General features: G+C 34.0%; 3 protein-coding genes across 6 annotated transcripts; 1 reads left to right on the top strand and 2 right to left on the bottom strand.

Moving 5' to 3' along the window:
* Nucleotides 1–1,480: 1,480 nt before the first annotated feature.
* On the top strand, nt 1,481–5,449 carry LOC109859214 (prolyl endopeptidase). Its single transcript, XM_020437225.1, has 12 exons — nt 1,481–1,760; nt 1,994–2,217; nt 2,355–2,542; nt 2,651–2,876; nt 2,944–3,103; nt 3,183–3,383; nt 3,454–3,636; nt 3,762–3,875; nt 4,010–4,158; nt 4,244–4,456; nt 4,591–4,918; nt 5,145–5,449. The coding sequence occupies exons 1-12, from the start codon at nt 1,692–1,694 to the stop codon at nt 5,208–5,210; spliced, it is 2,121 nt and encodes a 706-aa protein (XP_020292814.1). The 5' UTR covers nt 1,481–1,691; the 3' UTR covers nt 5,211–5,449.
* On the bottom strand, nt 5,399–10,179 carry LOC109859215 (phospholipase ABHD3). 2 transcript variants are annotated; one of them, XM_020437227.1, is made up of 7 exons: nt 9,935–10,179; nt 8,550–8,719; nt 6,841–7,051; nt 6,489–6,601; nt 6,165–6,396; nt 5,863–6,028; nt 5,399–5,756 (listed from the first exon to the last, which is right to left on the bottom strand). In XM_020437227.1, exons 1-7 carry the CDS (start codon nt 10,025–10,027, stop codon nt 5,587–5,589), a joined length of 1,155 nt encoding a protein of 384 aa, XP_020292816.1. In that variant the 5' UTR covers nt 10,028–10,179; the 3' UTR covers nt 5,399–5,586. The 2 variants fall into 2 exon arrangements, with proteins under 2 accessions (XP_020292816.1, XP_020292817.1); XM_020437228.1 differs by lacking the exon at nt 9,935–10,179 and adding an exon at nt 9,688–9,891.
* A 985-nt stretch (nt 10,180–11,164) lies between these two features.
* Nucleotides 11,165–20,129, bottom strand: LOC109859211 (leucine-rich repeat-containing G-protein coupled receptor 6-like). Of its 3 annotated transcripts, none has more exons than XM_020437219.1 (3): nt 19,998–20,129; nt 14,721–15,115; nt 11,165–14,639 (listed from the first exon to the last, which is right to left on the bottom strand). In XM_020437219.1, exons 2-3 carry the CDS (start codon nt 15,107–15,109, stop codon nt 13,001–13,003), a joined length of 2,028 nt encoding a protein of 675 aa, XP_020292808.1. In that variant the 5' UTR covers nt 15,110–15,115; nt 19,998–20,129; the 3' UTR covers nt 11,165–13,000. The 3 variants fall into 3 exon arrangements, with proteins under 3 accessions (XP_020292808.1, XP_020292809.1, XP_020292807.1); XM_020437220.1 differs by lacking the exon at nt 19,998–20,129 and adding an exon at nt 19,345–19,430; XM_020437218.1 differs by lacking the exon at nt 19,998–20,129 and adding an exon at nt 18,507–18,663.
* Nucleotides 20,130–20,192: the final 63 nt, after the last annotated feature.

Below are 20,192 nucleotides of genomic sequence, written 5' to 3'. Positions count from 1 at the left end.
AATCTTTATTCACTTTGAAATTTAGACAATACATTGAAACAAATTGTTCGCTCAAATAATTCAAATTGTTTGATCAGTCGAATTACATTCGACCAATTCGTAAAATTCGAAGATGGGTATAATATTGTAAAAAATCAAAAACAGTCCGTTTTATTTCCTCCCCATTTCTATACATAATATAATTTAATACATAAAATAATTACATAAAAAATTTAAAATTTATATTTAATAATTATATTTAGTAATATATAATTTGCGTTCTTGTCAAACAGATGTCAAAAAAACAAGTTTAAATACCAGCTGAAAGATTTTGCAAATTATGTTATCAGAACAATATATCGTTGGAGAATCTAATTTGAATAGATTAGGTAATTCGAACGTGATTTCCAAGTGCTTGAAATCGTGTATACTATTTTAATATTTATATATTTTTATTTACTCGCTTATCCCGAAGTGCGGAATAATTTCTCTCTCTCTCTCTCTCTTTCTCTCTCGATTTGCAGTACAAATTGTATATTTAAGAGAAAAAGACTGAAAATCGAGTAAAATATCAAACAATTTTGATATAGTTTCTCATAAATATGTCAGAGACATTTTCTTTTAATTTTATTTATAAGTATGTTCGTAGTAGTGAAGTATATGACACTACGCGTACTATCCATTTTGATATCATTCGTACAAAATACAATATTCACGTGTCAATTATTATCACGTATTGTAAGAAGAGTAAGAAGAAGCACTTGAGGTCTGATAACAGAACTCTTCATAATTTTTCCCCTCGTTTTCTTCCAAAATGTCGTGCTTACACACGCTTCGATAAGAGAAATCTAATTTTACATAATAGATCTCACATATGTAACATTTTGATTACAACACTTAACAAATATAAGATAACAGACGTCTGAGACAAGGACACAGTTCCATGTGTGCAGTATTCGTGTAAAAAAAAATAGACTTGTCAGTAATTGATTTTTTAAATATTAGATAACATATTGCGCAATTGAGCTATAATTTGCAAAATTGCATAAAAAATTATAGAGAAAATAGTAAAAAATAAAATATATAGATAAAAGGAGGAAAACTACAAACTGTGATATATATATGTAAAAATGTAAATGCACAAACTATTTTATAACAACTAATAACAAATAGACAATAATATATAAGTTAATGTAACAATAGTTATATAATAATAAGAGTTAAGTTAAAATGTTTCGCATTTCTTCGAACATCACATTGAGCATGGCAATTTGACAGCTGTGATTTACCTAGCTATTTAAATTCGTTACTTTGTATCTTTTCATCGTGCGGACACTTCTCTTATTTAAATTATGATGTTTAAACTTCGTCTACGTCTAGCAAGACAGAAATCACAAATGTGCACACAAAATAAAACTCACCAGACTGAACCAATACCACCACTACTACTTGCACCCAGTGATATTTTATCTCGCATGTTTGTAATGTAGACGAGGCTTTATTCCTTCCTCCATGATGGTCTCACCTATCTCATTGCTGATTTGACGGATGTGACACAATTTGATATCGAGATCGGGTGATGTCGGATAGTTAGCTTTAGTTCAGCTTGCACGGAGGAAGATTTTGCTCGTGTTTTATCGAACAAAGTTTGAGATTACATATATATTTAGGTTGCGAACTGTGTGCGAGAGAACACAAGTTGGTCAAAAAGTATGACGAAGATACAGTATCCCCAGGCCCGCAGGGATGAAAGCGTTGTGGATAATTATCATGGTGTTGAGGTTAGAACACTCTTATTTCGAAGAATTTACGAACAAGTTTACAGACAAATTGTACAATATGTTTAGATAATAATTGCAGTACGTGAGGAAATATTGAAAATTAAATTACATAAAAAACAATTTAAAAAGAATTATATTGTAAATATTTATGTTATTGCAAATACGTGTTATTTAAAAAAAATATATACACACTTGTATTATACAGCAGATATGGAGATGTGTTTTATTTTTAGATAGCAGATCCTTATAGATGGCTGGAAGATCCAGATTCACCAGAAACAAAAGCTTTCATTGATGCTCAAAATGCTATTACTAGACCATATTTAGCTGCTTGCAAAGCGTATGATAGTATTCATGAAAGATTAAAACAATTATGGGATTTTCCAAAATTCACATGCCCTGCCAAACACGGTGAAAAATATTATTTCTATAAGAATACTGGTTTACAAAACCAAAGGTACAATGTTCAATATATAAATACATATGAATATACAAGAGTGAATATATAAGAATATGATAAGAGAGAATATGCATAAGAATATTTGAATATGGATATATACAAGAAATATTTTCAAAAAATAAATGTTTTTACAGTGTTTTATATGTACAAGATACTCTTGAAAGTGAACCGCGAGTATTTCTTGATCCTAATACATTTTCTGAGGATGGAACTGTGGCAATTAATAATAGTAGTTTTAGTGAAGATGGTAGCATTTTTGCATACGGATTATCTAAAAGTGGTTCTGATTGGAGTACAATCCATTTTCTAAATGCAAAAACTGGTAAAAGAATTGATTTTCAAGCTTTTATGCAGATCTTTTATGTGTGTACAAACACACAATGATGTTTATAAAATAATATTTTTAAACACACGTTACTGATTTTTAAAGGGGAAAAATATCTAGACATTTTGGAGAAAGTAAAATTTTCATCAATTACATGGACTCACGACAATCGTGGCATTTTTTATGGACAGTACCGAGATCAACAAGGAAAAACTGATGGTTCAGAAACGTCAAGCAATCGAAATCACAAATTGTGTTATCACGTTGTTGGCACATCGCAAGCAGATGATGTTGTCGCAGTTGAGTTTCCGGAGGAACCATTATTGAGGATGTGAGTTCAATAATTTCAATTTTTAGATACATATAATTAATATATATATTTTTGCTTCATATATCAGAGGAGCACATGTGTCTGATTGTGGCAATTGGCTTATTGTTACTGCCCGAAAGGATTGCAGAGACAATTTAATATATTTTGCGCCATTAAAAGCTGGCGTTCCTATAAGCAACAACTTACCATTGACACAAATTGTTGATAAACTTGAAGCTGATTATGACGTTAGTAAGAAATCTCTCTCTAATATTCTTCTTAAAATTTCTATATACTTTATATCATTGCTATCTTATATGTTTTCAGTATGTAACTAACATTGATAATAAAGCTGTGTTTCGCACAAATAAAAATGCACCTAACTACAAGTTGATAGCTGTAGATTTGTTAGATTATGGGCAAGAAAAATGGGTAGATCTTTTACCAGAACATTCTGACAATGTGCTAGATTGGGTTGATGCTGTGGATGGAAATAAATTTATTGCTTGTTACATACAAGATGTTAAGGTAAAAATATATATAAACCGAGTTGAATAATAGTTGCAACAACATTGACAATCTAACATATTTCTTACAGAATGTTTTGCAACTGCATTGTTTGAACACTGGTAAGGTACTACGAACATTCCCTCTTGATCTTGGTACTATTATTGGTTTCACCGGCAAAAAGAAATACTCTGAAATATTTTATCAGTTTTCATCATTCCTAACGCCTGGCATTATATACACGATTGACTTGCAAAAAGATCAAGAGCCACGAGTTAGTATACATCTTTTTAATAATAATTACAGATATGGTTGTGTATTCACAGCGACATAACGTTGTCTTTAGTAAATATAAATTAGAAATCAGAAATTCTTCAATAATTAATATTATTGTTTCAGATATGGCGAGAAATTAAAGTGAAGAACTTTGACGCGAGTTTATACAAGACTAGTCAAGTATTTTATCCAAGCAAAGATGGTACAAAGATTCCCATGTTTATAGTAACAAAGAAGGTATATTTTATTTGAGTTTAAATCTTTATTGAAGATTTATAAATATCTTTTGAAATTTTTAAAAGTGTTTTTCTAAATCGCTGTTTTTTTTTATTGATGTAAAAGAAAAGAAATCAGAAGAAATTTTTTCTTAGGATGCCATATTGGACGGAAGTATGCCAGCCTTACTTTATGGATACGGCGGTTTCAACGCTAGTATCCAGCCAACATTTAGCGTTACAAGACTTGTCTTTATACAGCATTTAAATGGAGTGCTTGCTATCCCTAATGTTCGTGGAGGAGGGTATGTTGTGACAAAAAAGTAGAAAGCGAAGAAACTGTTTAAAAAGTTTTATATGTACATGTATAAAAAATGATCTTTTTTGCAGCGAATATGGTGAAAGATGGCACAATGCGGGACGTTTTTTCAACAAGCAAAATGTATTCGATGATTTTCAATATGCAGCAAAATATCTTATTGACAATAAGTACACTACTTCGGCAAAACTAACAATTGAAGGTGCTAGTAACGGTGGTTTGGCTGTTGCTGCTTGTATAAATCAAAGACCAGATTTGTTCGGCGCAGCTATACCTATAGTTGGGTTAGTTAACATATGTTAACATATGTTTATATTATAGAAGTTTTTTTTAACTATGTGACATCAAAAAAATACATTAATTTCTTTATTGGCAAGTGATAAAATTGCAAGTAAAAGTTTTTAAAAATCTATTACAGAGTCATGGATATGCTCCGTTTTCATAAATTCACCATTGGTTCTGCTTGGGTTTCGGATTATGGCAGTTCAGATGATTCTAAACATTTCCAGAATTTGTTGAAGTACTCTCCTTTGCATAACGTGCGAGTACCGCCTGATGACATACAATATCCGGCAACATTGCTTCTGACTGCTGATCATGATGATCGCGTCGTACCTTTACATACTCTTAAATTAACGGCGACTCTTCAGTATACGCTTGGAAACTTACCGAAACAGACAAATCCTTTACTTGCAAAAATAGATACTAAGGCGGGCCATGGAGGTGGAAAACCAACTATGAAAATAGTAAGTATTTCGTAAAGTATTTCACTTAAAACAATTTCATATATATACAGGGTGTCCCATAATGACCGTCTCACCGCTCGTAGGCAAAAAGAAGGAGTTATTCTAAGACGAAAAGTCCTATACCACTTTGAAAGATTCGCAATAATTGACGAGATATGAATTAATAAGCCTGTATATATATATGCTATTTTGAAAAGTATCAAACATAAAACATTTTATTTTACAGATTGAAGAAAATACTGACATTTTAGCATTTATTGTGCAATCCTTGGGTTTGGAATTTAAAGTGTAATTATAATGCTTTTGAAGTAATTATAACATTTTACACTTTAAATCTTTGAAAATATCAAAAACTTGTAATGTGATATGTTTTTGAATCTATTATGCGATTGCTGTATGTTGCAATGAGTTAATGCGAATTCTTCTAATGTGTTTTGAGTGCAAATTTTTTCAGGTGTTAGAAATGATGCAAACACTGTAAACTTGATAATGTCTTTATAGTCAAATATAAATGGAAACATTTATACCTTATATAGTGCTTCTTTCATTCATAGGTCACATGATCAGTAATATTATAAATATATATATTATCGATCATGTAAAGAGTCGATAGAGAATATTTTTCTTACATCGTTTATTCAAATTTCAACTTTAGATTTATTATTTCGTCAATCAAAACCTTTAGTAAATATTGATTCAAAAAATTGCAAGAAAAACTTTCCTATGTATTGTTCTTCCTTGATCGGCCAAAAGCCTTCTAAGAAACCAATATGTCCGCCACGCGACGTCACCACTGCGGCAACTGTTTTACTCTTCCTTATTTCATTTAGAGGTATGGCTGAAAATTAATGTTTATGTGTGTATATAAGAAAACATTGAGACAAGTTAATTACAGTTATTTACATACATATATGTAATAAACAATCTCATGTCATAATATTCACCTTGCAACGGTTGAAAAGGATCATCTGCAGCACTGAGACACAACGTCGGAACTTCGATAAGATGCAACTTGTCGTGAAGCGTCGCATCGCGATAATATTCATCGACATTTTTGTATCCAAAATGTTTTGCCGTGAAGTGCGAGTCAAATTCTCTTATTGTTTGGCTCTGTTCAACACGACATGACAAACGTGTTAATGAAATTGATTTTTTAAACTTTTAGATGCTCGTTCAACAAATTATATTCGAAATTATTTAATCTATTTTCTCACGCACATACTCGTATTTTTTAAAGGAAACATACTTTAAGAAGTACATCGATGTCTATGTTGAAATGGCCAATATCGGTAGTATGTTGCTGTATCTTGCGACGCAGATTACTAGCTAGATGCTTATTTAACATTAGATTAAAATAATTTTCTTCGGTGCTCTTTGTCGCAGCAAACACATTCCACGGTACGGAGATAATAAGGCACGCTTTTAACTTGGTTTTTGCTGTCGGTCCTTGTTGTGCTAAGTAGTTTCCTAAGATTAGCCTATAAACAATATGTGCACAACGTTTTGCGAAAGCTTTGTATTATACAATTTTTACAAGAATTTAATTTACAATTAGAAAGTTCATCATTACCCTCCCAACGAAATTCCGGTTGCTCCAAGTGGAATGTGAGAGTGAAGTTTCCTTACGTGTTCTATAACTTCAGTTAGATCATCACAGTTTGAGGCACAGTACGTTCGTGGAGTCTAAAAAAAAAAAAAAAAAAAAAAAAGAATTTCTTATTATAAAATTATCATCTTATAATATTAGAGAATTTATTTATGAGTTATGTATTTAAGACTTCTCAGTTGTTGGGTTACAGTTATTATTAAACGACATAAATTAAATTACAACGAGCACTTAAGAGTCCTGATTGATTCACTACGTTTGCTCTATTAGAACATTTCAATGACAATCTCTCTCCGATTTCACAAGTAAAGCATACCTTGAGTTTTATGCCACCTAATCCTCTATTGTTGAAAATTACACATCGCATTCCAATTTTTCTTGCGGCTGATACCAAACACTTGATATATTCCGCTTGACTACCGCCCGTAAGACCAGGTAAAATGATAACAATCGGTGAAGTGGCAGAGCAATCTTTTTCGGCCCAATCCAAGGCTACCTCACCTCCATCGGATAGAGTAAGAATTTCCCTACGTAATAATAATAACAATATTAGACAACAGAGTAAATATTCTGATTTCCGAAGCTTGATTATGTTATCCACGTCATTTATTTCGTGAACATGATGATTTATGTGATTTTTTTTAACGCGCCTTCGGTCCTCTTTCGAACTTTCTTGATACACTTTTGGTGAGATTATATTTTCGTACATTGATCTGTGTGTATCTTGGCCGGTAACTTTAAGATTTTTCTTTCTTCATCTTCTTTAAAAAGAGATAAATTAGTCGTAGAGGAAAGCGTCAGTCTTGTATTTTAATCAAATTTTAAATATTCATCGGAGGTGAAGATTGTTTCAACTTTATCAAGTGGTCTCTTTTCATTACACAATCTATATTCATAAATAACTTTTGTCATTTTGTTGTTTTAGAATTAGTTATAGATAAAGTGAGTACTTAGTTTTGTTACCTGTTACACGTATTAATATTAATCATTCGTCTCAATCTGCAAAACCATTAACATAGAATAAATGGTTTGTCTAGGATAATATATGCGTTTTTTTTTTGCGCTCAATACGTAAAGAAATAAATTAATAAATTATTTTTGCTTTTATATAATTTTTTCATTATGTTAAACGTTATGATAAAACATATTGTCGTAGCGTCTGTCTCTATTGTCACGTAAAGTATTTTTTTTATGTCAAGAAATATTCTCCTTTCAATTTGCAATTTCAAAAACAACGTTTGCTCAATAATAAAATTTCCTTTTGACGATCTTTTAAATTGTTTTTAACACGAAATGAGGAATATGGGATCAATGATGTAGAACACGCGCGTAGAACAACTTTGGCTTAAACGCAATAATCGTTAATAAGATCTCTCGTTACTGACGGGTGACGATTCATTTGCTACAACGAACAGTCACGGCAAGGGAATGACTGATGGACGTTACTTTCAGAAATTGGTCGAAAATTGCAACTAGAATGTAGATCAATCCAAATATATAAATCGTGTAAATGTTAAAGAAATATTTTAAAGATATTGCTAAATATTTTTAAAGATAATGTACACAATATAATGTGTGTATAAATTATAGCGGAAAAATGTTAATTCAATTTCGCAAACGTGAAAAATTCAGATTTTCGCATTTATTCGTGCAGTCACACACAATTTTATTAATATTTTTTGCATCACACACAAAATCTAATCTAAAAAATGAATAATTTTTGCAATACATCCCGCAATGGTTCACAATAGCCGATTGACTCTACGTATAAAATCTAATCTATTTATTATCTAAACTATTTATACGTAACAGATGAGAGAGAGAGAGAGAGAGAGAAATATAATATTATTAATGTATTTAATAATGGATATAAAATAGGAGCAAAATGAAAATATCCTGAAGATTATTTAGTATTATAATATCGAAAGCCATAAGTTTTAAGATAAATTATTAGTAGACGGCTTTGACAATCAAAATATATTTATACCTTTTGTTTATATTATTTTCTTTAACTTTTCTACTGACCTGCGATATTCCACAAGTGGCCATATCCGGGATCTCAAGATGCTGGCCATAATTGTCTGTGCTCGTGATTCGAAGCACCACAGTGTCGGCCAGAATTTATTTCGCAAGAGCGGAATATTTGCTTCCAAAAAGAAGCGGAACGGTCCATCGGCGCAAACAAGCAAGGGAGTCTGAAATAGCATTTTTTACTTACGCGTGATGATACATAATGTTTAACGCTTCCAAATACTTGTTCTTTAAATCACGTTTTTCTTTTTTGTTCTGCTTATTGGCAAAGCGCACGTGCATTTTGTAACCTCTTTGATGAGACGGCGATATATTTGTAATCTTGTTAATATTAACATATTTATTCTAAAACATTGATTTTTTTTCTTAACATTCCGACACTATTTGAGATATTCATTTCTCACTTTTGTATCTAAAGAATTATTCCCGTTAAAATAAGCTAAAGCAAAATAATACGTTTATCAGACTCGTATAGTTCCGCATATGGGTGATTCTCTGTGAGCGCGTAAATTTCAACTTTCAGTTTTGATAAAAAATAATTATTATTAACTAACGGATAGGGGTGAATTATGTTTTTTCATACCATTTTAAGTCACCATTCGTAATATGAATACGTGACTATGCAATATAAAAAACTTATCTATGTTTTTTATGTCAATATACCACGGAGATTACAGTCCACGGAGATTACGTTTTTTGAGAATTACCCATATAAAAAACTTTTTACGTGTAAAACCTATATTGGAACACATCTCGTTTACACTGCCGTGAAAAGGTGTGTTATGACACGCAACAGGTTGTAGCTTCAACGAGAATCAACTCTATATTTCTTAATTCAGCGAATATAAGTATCTACTGTAACAATTTTCATATATAAGCACGGACGGATTCATCCGATGCTAATAAAACCGACTTCTTTACAGGTAGAGACTCTCAATTGCTAAACAGTCTGATCCAGGAAAACGTCGTGCTTAATATATTATTGATGTGTGTTTTTTTAACTTCTTCCAAGTTGATAATAAATTTAACAATGAATTGAAAATTGTTTTCATGATTATACGTACGCTTTTTGTATACAACACATGACGGCATATGTATTCTATGTACTTACGTACGTAGCTAGTTCACTTACAAGCTCTATTATCCTGTCGCGTAACACATGTGATGTGTGTTAGTTTTTTCTAAAAATACTTCCTCAGTTGACGCAACTTATCTGTGACATATGTACTACATTATCATTAATTCACTCCCGATTACTCGATTTTCTATCAACACAACTAAATTACATAGCGCTTCTCTTACTAGATTCACTACGCGATAGTAATCGATTGTCGGTCACGAGACGGTCGAAGTCCAGCGCGCGTTTTAATTTTACTCACCTTGACGACCTCGTAGAGATAATAAGCGCAAAAGCCAATGCCCAGCAGCGCGCCGTAATACAATTTAGGGACGTTCTCGAGGAGATACAGCATTTTTTTTGTTGCACGCCAGACAATGATGTTACCGATATGATTGCGCGCGGCCGAGTCTACACTACCTATGACGAATCAGACTCAACGCGTCGTTGGACCTTGCTCGCTGGTAACGTGCGCTTAATAAGCGGTAGTCGCGAACTAAAGCCGAGAAAGAAAGGAAACCTCGTTGACACGCGCATGGCATACAAGTGATTAATTTAACCGATCGACTGATAATTAGCAAAATATACGATCACAGTACATATCGCATCAATTTTATATCAAGAGCTGAACATATATAAAAATATATAGCGGCAATTTAATGTCAAAGATCTGTTAGATCTGTAGAGAAACGCTATTTCTAAGTAAACTTGTTGTGTGTAGAATTTTGATAACATATCTTCGCAAACACGCGGTGTTTTTTCTTTGTTTTTTTTTTTATTTCTTGTGCTTTACGGAAAAAGGAACGCATTTCGCGATATTTCGAGAATTATCGTTAAATCTTTCCACATCTCCCAGCACTGATACACTACTTCGATTAATTTAACTCTAGCGCACATGCGCACTCGACTCGAAGCAATAAATGCATACGTGTCGTCGATTTCGTTTCTGCGACAAAAATATATATTTTTTATTTCAAAACTTTTTATATAATTTAGAAAATATGTAAGATTTATATAAAGAAATATAAAATAAATCGAATATCGCGCATATATTGGAATAAAACAGCGCTTGGGAGGGATATCATTAACGCTTTAATCAGCACACATAGACGCGGCCACATATACACAATTCATATGTACATAAAGTGATCTCTTCCTGCTTGAGATTTTTTTCGAATATTTATTTCCCGGCATTTTCCTTCATGTGTTATACACATTTTTATTTTATGTACAATTGTACATAAAATGTTTTATCGAACCGTTTCTTTGCTTCGCAATAAACAGTGATATTTAAAAACTTTTTATAGGTAATAAAAAAAATTTAAATTTACGTCGCACACCTGAGCTAGCGCGATATCGCAGTTACAACGTTTTGCATCGGATCGACGCATCGATGCAATTTAGGTTTTATATGTCAGAGGGGTCATCTTAATTGATCTATTGAGTGTGCAGTTGGTTCATAGCAACAGGAGTGAGAAAGAGTAACCACATATCGAAAGAGAAGAAGATGACAACTTTATTCGAACAGTCTTTTACACATTTTCTATGGTTATAATTAAATGAACTATTACGTAATTGCTGTGCTAGCATTCAAGATTGACAATAATTTCAATTGTTATCCAATACACAAAAGTTTGATTATGAAAATCAAAAAAAAGAAATGCGTATTTATTTGCATCTTTCTTTTCTTTCCTCGTGACTAGTTTTAAATATTTGAAATAGAATTTATTTTTAACAAAGAAAAAATTGCTTAAACGATGTAAAAAGTAATTCTTAATTTCAATCAGAAGTGATCGTTACATGTCCTTTATAAATGCTGGATACTCTTTACGACAAGGTCAACCTTATATTTGATACTGGTTTGTTTATGTGCCATTTTTTTTCATGCATTACGTATTGTCGTACACACTACTACTCATTGTCAATCCGGCATAAGCTTAAAATAACTTGGGTTGGTCTCACAGGATGCGTGAAGTAATCTAACAGCGAATTAAAGACGAAATCAAATTAAACTATAAATAAACTGCACATGTGCTTTCGACGATAATGAGACATTTTCCGTAGCTATTGTAAAGTTTAAATAGGGGGAGATCATTTAGTGTTCATGGCCACGCACAAACACACTTGCGCGCTATTAGATGCGATGCGCAATTTTACTCATACGTGTATATGTGTGTGTATGTGTGCCAGCATGCAACTACACGGAATTGTGATCGTAAAATCCAACTACAGTTCAAATTTGATTCTTCTAGAAAATTTTTTTTATGTATTATATTAAATTTTGTTATTACGTTATTTGCTGAATATAAAACGGCAAAAATTACATGTAACCAATGAAAAATATCGCGTTTCAGTAACAAAAATGGATTAACATTTAATTAAATTGTTTAATTCAAACTCCGTTTTATGCCGTAAACATTACGTACTACATCATATATTAGTTATATTATTACATATTATATTATAAAAATAACCCTTTCTTTTTATACAAATTAGAATATTGCGTTAATTAATTACATTCATTCATTTTATCACAACAATTGCAGATACTTTAATAATTATGGTGTTTGATACAGTATCTTATAGAAAAATAATACGCAATTTGTAAATTATTTAAAATGTGGAACAAAATAATAAAAACTTCCAAACAACAAGTGTCTATAACAAATTGTAATTGTAAAATATTTGCACGAGTCTATATTACGTGATTAATATATAAAAGTAAAAGATACTAACTTTATTTATTCAATACTAAACAAAATTCTATTTCAATCATAGGAATATGTACGGCGATGAGAGAGATGAAGATTTGATCTCAAGTATTTCTGATTTCCTTTCAAGTTACATTTATAGTAAGATTTTATAATAGAAAATATATTTTATAATAGAAGATTCATATAACATTAGTTTATAAGAGAATGTTATTTTATTACATTAGATACTTTTAGAAACATTTGATCGGCAAAAAATTATTATTTTATATATAATATGTAATACTATGTACAAAATAGAACGTATATACATATAAAAAACCGAGTATTTCCGAGTTTAATAACATCTTAAAATGTGTGGACATATATACTTCAGAATAGTTTTTTTTTTTTTTTTTTTTTTTCGATTATAACTTACTTCTTAATCCTAAGACTACAAAAATAATGCCACGGAAATATATGTATGAATTTTATAATGTTATACATGTTTACACTTTATGGCTTGCACGATATGACGACGCATATTATTTCAGTAATGTAGAACTCAATTAAAGTTCTTGTTTACGTATTTTATGATAGAGATTCAGCATCGGGTGTTTACGGTTGCTCCCCGCGTATCACAAACGCCTGTTACAACTGGATTCTCGAACATATTTAGCCCAAGTGCGAGAAGCGAGATAGTATTTGCGATTTGCCTCGTTTCCATCGTTTTTCAAACTCTCTATCATGGTCCGATAAGTTTCCTCGTCGTACGCGCATGAGAGAGTCTTCCTTCGTTTTTCGGAACCAGTTTCGAAATTGGCCGATTGACTGCCAACGAGCACGTGAAGATCGCCTTTCTCCTGCACTGCCCAATTCCAAGTCTCCACAATCGAGCAATTGCACATAAACGGATTACCTAACAAATTGATCGATTGTAAATGCGGATTCATCTTGAATATTCTCGGATGAATTGTGCGCAATTGATTATAACTCAGATCCAAGTGTTCCAATCCGTGCAGTTTTTTCAGAAAATTCAGATTTTCCATGCCGGAAATCGAATTTCCCGAAAGATTCAATTGAGTAAGATTGCCCGTCGTGGAAAATATGTTCTCGTTCAAATGTAAGATGTTGCAGTTGCTGAGATCTAGGACTTCCAGATTGGACAGTTGTGCCGGCAGCAACGAGCCTTCGTCGGGTATCACCAGCGGATTGCCACTAAGTTTGAGTTCCATTATGTTTGTCGATTGACGATCGCCGAATACCTTTGGATCGATGGGTGTTGTGAGGTCACAGTTGTTGAGTTCGAGGCTCTGCAAACTCGTCAGATTCGCGAACAGTCCTTCTTCCAAAGTATAAATTTCGTTACCCGAAAGAATCAATTTCTTTAGAAAAGTCATCTGTGCGAAAGTTTGACTTCCCACGTGACCGAGATTGCAATAAGACATGTCCAAATATTCCAGAGATTTTAAAGGATTCAAAAGTCTGATAAACGCGTCGTTCAGAGGATTGTGTGAAATATCGAGTTCTTCGAGATGTTCCAGCAAATGAAAGGCATTCGGCAATCTTCGAAGATTACAATTGCTGAGAGACAGCTTGTGAAGTTTTGGCAAATGGCGGAGAACAGCGGTCAGATCGCTGGCGAACATCGGATTCCCGCTTAGATTCAGTACACGCAGTACACTTGCATTTCTGAAAGCTTCCTCGGACAAGCGATCCTGTAAATTGCAATTTGACAAGTCCAGAGACTGAAGGCTGTGCAAGTTGTGACCGAGCGTTTCTTCGATATCCAGATGTCCCAGTTCATTGTCCGCGAGACTCAATTCTCGAAGATACAAGTTCTCTGCGAAAGCGTCACCCGGTAAACTCGTGATACCGGTATGACGAATATTTAGATGTTCTAAGCGCACCAACGGCCTAAGAACGTTTCTCCAATTTAATATCTTCAGCTCGTTGTATGCCAGCTCTAATTCCCGCAAATTCTCCAAGTGGGAGAAAGCTTCAGAGGATATGTAAGTTAAATTGCATCCGTTAAGTTTGAGGTGTTCCAAACTAGTCATATGAAAGAAGGGACCCGGTTCTATTCGTTGCAACGGATTATGCGACAGATCAAGCGTGTTCAAGTTTAGCGTGTTATCGAAGAAATGCGAGTTGAGATGACGGATACCGCATGAATTCAGATCAAGATACAACAGTGTGCGACAATGCAAAAACGGTCCCTCAACCTCGTCCAGAGGATTGTGTTGGAGCTCCAGCGTAATTAAACCCGGACTGTCCCTGTCGAATTGAAAGAATCATTGGCAAAATCACTATCGTCTGTTTAAAAAAAATAAATAATCGAGCTAAGTATTGACTTACCGAAATGCTTCAGGATCCACTCGTGTAATGGCGTTGTACGAAAAATCAGCATCCAAGAGGTACGTTAATCCGGCGAAAGATTCATACTTCAGCTCGGTTAATAGGTTGTGTGCCATTTGGAGACGTCTCATGTGAATCGCGCTTGGAAACGGACCGACATGTGCGATATTATTATCATTTACATCTAAAATGTAAACATTGAGACTGAGCTCGTCGTAAGGAATGGTCGTCAAGTTGCTGTCCGAGCAGTCCGTCACCCAGTTGATGCGAAAGTAGTAACAATGGCAATCTTCAGGACACTCTTGTTCTTGCAGCTCTTCGGGTTCGTTCACGGCGAACGCTGTGGCCAAGTATATCACGAGCAGACATAACGCTGTTGCTTTTGCCATTGTGATCTGCAACAATACAGCGGTAAATGATGAAGTCTTTCAGACAGATCTTATCAGATTTATCCGCATGTATTCGTGCATTGTATCGTAATTATTGAAACAATTGTTCATTTACACACACAATATGTCTTTATCTGCCATTTAAAAAGCAATTCTTTCATTTGTTAAAAGATTTAAATGAGTGATGAATTTTTTTTTTTTTTTTACTTACTGAGAAAATCGATAAAATTGAAGTGCGTGTTAAAAAATATAAAATGTCAAAAAACAACAAATTAATATAAATGCAGATTCACCACGTTTGAAAATGATAATTATCTCCGTTCGTTGAGATATACTGCAAATGATAAGCGAGAGAATATTATCTGAAAAATATCTCCTAGTTCCCCAACGAGTTATAGACCAGATTAGCGCAAATGAGTCAGCCTTCCGAGCGAGTCCGCGCCGGCTTAAATTGCGAGAGTAGATCCTTCTATTCATCGCAATGACGAATCACGTTTCTAACTTTTTCTGTCGGCGGAACGCATTACAAAGAAACGCGTCGACGCCTTTGGCTGGTAGACAACTTCGCCGTCCAAGTCGGAACGGGGTTTTCCACTAGAATAGTACACGTTGCACGCTCGGCTGCACCGGAGAATTACCCCCTTGTCACGAAGAGAGTTCGCATTCGGCCGCGACCACCATTATACCATCGATGTACATTTTACCCCCTTCAAAACCGCCAACCTACCTCTCCCGCCCGCGCAATATTTCTCGGCATCGCTCTTGCTTGCCTTTGGCATCGTGATTCTTTAGTTTTCGGTTGCTATTTTCTCTCCCTCCGAGCTTTCTCTCAGCAAGAAAACGTCGCGCGCGCGATGGCTATATAAAAGTCATTTACATTCAGACTGCGGAAGTAGGCACTAGGTGATGCTTCTTTTTTTCTTTTTTTGCTAACGAGAGTGTCGCTTTCCTTTGTGTGACTACGTTTTGAACGGAGGGAGGAGGGCGAGGGAACTTCAAGCGCGCCGACGACTTCTCCGGGGATTCTTCGGAATGGAATTTTACGCGATGACAAACGCGCCTGTTAGATCAATAAGTTACAACACGTTGGAATATTTTTTTCGTTCTATTGCCGCTATGTTTTTTTCCTATCTCTGATCGTGGTAGCACATATATGTGTGTGTGTGTATATATATATATAGTAACCTTCTATATGTTTGGTTCCACGAGGAAGAGAAAGAGGCTTTTCTCTCATCTCTTCCAGCCTCTAGCGACTTATAGCAGCCGGTTGATCAATGCCAAAGAAAGCAATACAAAGCGTCGCAACAAATATACGCCGTGTCTGAAAATTGACTTGCCTTTTCCGTCATCACCGCGTCTTGTTTATCTCTCGAAATCGAATTTACGAGATCAAATTTACTGAAGAAAGAGAAAGGAGAGGGAGTTGCTATAAAATATGAACTAAAATGTTAACTAAACAGTTTTTTTTTTTTTTTTTTTTATTCAGCAAACACAAGCTTGAAGAGTTTTGAAATATCTTTCCATAACATCCTGTTCGCGTATAAGTATTGTCTTTTTCTTCGACAAAAGTGATAAAACGATACGAGAGTACAATAGGTTGCGACGTTTGCCACTTCTAGAAGTTTCTGTATAAATAATGCAAAGCTGATTATTTCAACTGAAACACGTTTCACAACTAGATGCAGAACACAATGTGTATTCATTTTACTTATCATACAGCACGTAAACCGATTTTAGAGATATGACGTAGGTATCTGTGTATGTAGTCTCTGTTTCCCTCTACATTCACAAAAATGAATGTATTTTGATACGTGACAATGTTATTAGGGCAAGAGATAGAGCGCGTATATAAAAAATATAATTCAAACATAAATCAAATAATAATTTTGTTACTAGTTAACACATTTACGTTGAGATCTAACAAATCTAAAAATTGACTTTGATTAAAAATACATTGAATTTGCGTTTCATTATTGACACACACGCGCGCGCGCGTACACACACAGACTTCAGTTATGAAAGTTTAGTGAATTTAATTGGAGCCTTGTTAAATTGTTGCATAGCACTTGTATTAGAAAAAATTTTTGAAAAATTTTTCAATACTATTGGAAAATTTTGAATTGCAGTTCTTGTATCGCTTTTCTATTATATTTATATATTTTCAATAAATCTACGTACACTGCACTATTATATCTACCTTGATAGGTTAGAGATTTAAAAAAAAAGAACCGTATATAATAATTTTTATGAATATAAAATTTTTCACATAAGTAATTGCTTATTGAAAAAATATTTTACGTCTTTTGTATACATCTTATATATAAATACTAGCAATTGTTCGAACAATGTACATGTAATCGAAATTAAAAGTCACGACTGAGAAGTTAAAAGATTAATAAGAAACGTAGGCGATATTCTAACAAATTGGATTCTAGTGAAGAATCAAAGAAAAGAATTGACGCAAAGAAGAACGTTCGCAAAATATGTATATATTTTAAACAATAAATTATATACAACGATAGGTCGTCAGTTATTGTACAGTCACATATGTGCGCAAAGTAAATATTTGTTAAGTATTTACTGTGTAAAAAGTAGAAAAATGTGACATTGGATAACATGCACGCCCACGTTGAACTTGTTCATTCATTGCTCGCGCACTTTATTATTGTACTCTACAGGATGGCTATTTCATTAGAGAAGAGCACCGAGGTCTCCGGTCTTCGCTGCTCTCTCGACGAGCGGTAGTGTATAATGACAAGAACGACAAGTGGATCATTCAATGAGCCATAATTTGTTCCTAACATTGCGTATAGCGAGTCGATACGCAAGAAACAACTCCTGGGGAGCAAGTTATATTTACAAAAAATTTTTCCGAACATAAAACAGTCTAGGAACATTAAAAGAATCTAAGAGATATTGAAAAACGCGTATATTTGTACAAATGGAGAAGTTCTTTCGTGTTGTTCCTTACGTTTCTGTATTTCCGCTTATGTCACGACAATACTGTTGTCGTGAAAACATTTACAAAATATCTACCAACATTTACTAAATATATACCAGTTTATATATATATATATATATATACTGATTGCGCTAAAATCGTTCAATTCTCTATCCCACGATAGCGGAAAATCCCAAACGGACACTTCGCAGTGGTTTCGTAATTCAAATTTTATTTACAATTTTTCTAAAAAATATGATCTTTCACTCGTATATTTTTCAGCGGACAAACACAGAAGTAAATATATTAAAAGAAAAAACCACACTCTTCTCTTTTGACGTTTTTTTTGGGAGGGACTACCTTATTCACCTTTGTCGAAAAGAGCGAGCAAATAATTTGCTGATAAATCAAACCAAATAAATGAAATGCTGATCGAAGCATGCGTGTTTTACATACCGAAACGAAGCAAGGTGTTGTAAGCTTGGGAAGTCGACGAATGCCAATGATGCGAGTGATCGCAGACGACGACGTCGTGACGACAAACTCGCGCACGTCGCGGCGGATGATGACAGAATGAGCGGGCCCGATTGTCGAGAGAGTCGCGGTTAAATTAAATCATATCCGAGTGAACTCAGGGTTAAAATCTATCGAGGCGCGCGCTCTTCATTCCGTCCGTGTGGTGGTATATATACGCGTGTTGTACAACTCGGGTTTTTTCAAACAACTCCGATTGTTTTGCGCTGTATTTATTTTAACCTGCGTGTTTTGTTTCTTTGTTTGCAAAACGTTGACACAGGTGTAACAGCAATTAATTCCGTAGTGCGCGTAACACAAACTATACACGCTGAACTAACGCGCGTAGAGACGCATTTATCGATAAAAAAAAAAAAAATTAATGATAATCTTGATTCTTGATCACTGTTATATCATAAGCATACAACTGGACTCGGGCAAACGCGTTCGAATGCGTTAGATTGGGTTCGATAAAAGTTTTTAGTTCTAGTAAAAAAATGTCTAGGAAAAAAAAGAATATTATTTATTTGCATAATCAAAATTTGAACTAAATTTTATTTCTTTCTTACCATTTAATATATTTTTTTTATGGAACTTCTATGTACCTAAAAGGATATTAAATCTCGTAAAAGATTTTAACTAAAAACTATATTTGTGTACGTTACAGGATATATTGGAAATTTTATACACTTCAAACACAGAATTTGAATAAAAACAATTGTAATCAATCTTATATTGCGCAACTGCACGCGATATAATACAGAAAATTATATCTACGTACCGGTATTACATCCGTTTTTATTTCTGTCGTTTTGTCTCTTCGCGCGATTTCAGCCTCACATCGATTTTCGACAAATCCTCAGAAGACTTTAAAACGCAAAACCCAAGTATATAGCATCATCTCCAAGATCAAGACATTTAAAAAACAGTTTATAAACCGAACTATCATACTTGTTCATTTAAATAAAAAGAACAAATATCTAAAGATTAGACACACACAGAGCGAACGACTAACGAATGGCTAACGAACGTTCGCTGTTTATTTTTTGCGCGTGTATTTTTTTTTTTTTTTTTTTTTTTTTTTTTTTTATGTACTATCTCACGCTAGCGAATCGAATCAAAACGCAAATTGACGTACAAATTCATTTGTATTCACTTTTGACGTACATATGTACGCGTGCGCACCATCTCGAATATTATAACAATTAAAAACGTTCGAAATTTGTGCGTTATTCGTTCGCTCAGTGTATACACACACACAATCCACCTTGACCGTGATATCACAATGGCATAGGGCACCTCCTTACCATCGGACGGACCTGTCGCGCGGATTAACCGCGACCTCTCACGCGATTCGCACTCCTCCTAACCTCCCAATTTCTCGACCGGACAAATCCGTCTACGGTCGTGCAAGAGAATTAATACATGTCTTACCGTGTCTTATGAGAATGCGGCGTTTCTTCGCGAGCAGAGCCTTCACATCCGATCGCAATTCGTTATCAATTGTTCCGCATGCGTGCGTCGGTGTTCAAATAATGCCAGATAACGTGAGATAACTCACCCTCGTACTTATGTACTAACGAGCACGCTGAACACGCACAATTCGACACACAACTCGCAGCAGACGTA

The sequence above is a fragment of the Pseudomyrmex gracilis genome, unplaced genomic scaffold (genome assembly GCF_002006095.1).
Source record: "Pseudomyrmex gracilis isolate BER0280 unplaced genomic scaffold, ASM200609v1 scaffold_248, whole genome shotgun sequence".
NCBI lineage: Eukaryota > Metazoa > Arthropoda > Insecta > Hymenoptera > Formicidae > Pseudomyrmex > Pseudomyrmex gracilis.
Note: the sequence above shows the minus strand (reverse complement) of the source record. Positions and strands in the feature narration are given on the sequence as shown.

Coding starts and splice junctions, on each gene's coding strand:
- LOC109859214 (XM_020437225.1), top strand. CDS start 1,692: ATGACGAAGATACAGTATCCCCAGGCCCGCAGGGATGAAAGCGTTGTG. Junction 3,637..3,761: donor AAAAAGATCAAGAGCCACGA/GTTAGTATACAT, acceptor TTATTGTTTCAG/ATATGGCGAGAAATTAAAGT. Junction 4,159..4,243: donor CCTAATGTTCGTGGAGGAGG/GTATGTTGTGAC, acceptor TCTTTTTTGCAG/CGAATATGGTGAAAGATGGC.
- LOC109859211 (XM_020437219.1), bottom strand. CDS start 15,109: ATGGCAAAAGCAACAGCGTTATGTCTGCTCGTGATATACTTGGCCACA. Junction 14,640..14,720: donor GTGGATCCTGAAGCATTTCG/GTAAGTCAATAC, acceptor TCAATTCGACAG/GGACAGTCCGGGTTTAATTA.
- LOC109859215 (XM_020437227.1), bottom strand. CDS start 10,027: ATGCTGTATCTCCTCGAGAACGTCCCTAAATTGTATTACGGCGCGCTG. Junction 6,397..6,488: donor ACCGGAATTTCGTTGGGAGG/GTAATGATGAAC, acceptor TATTGTTTATAG/GCTAATCTTAGGAAACTACT. Junction 6,029..6,164: donor ACATCGATGTACTTCTTAAA/GTATGTTTCCTT, acceptor CGTGTTGAACAG/AGCCAAACAATAAGAGAATT.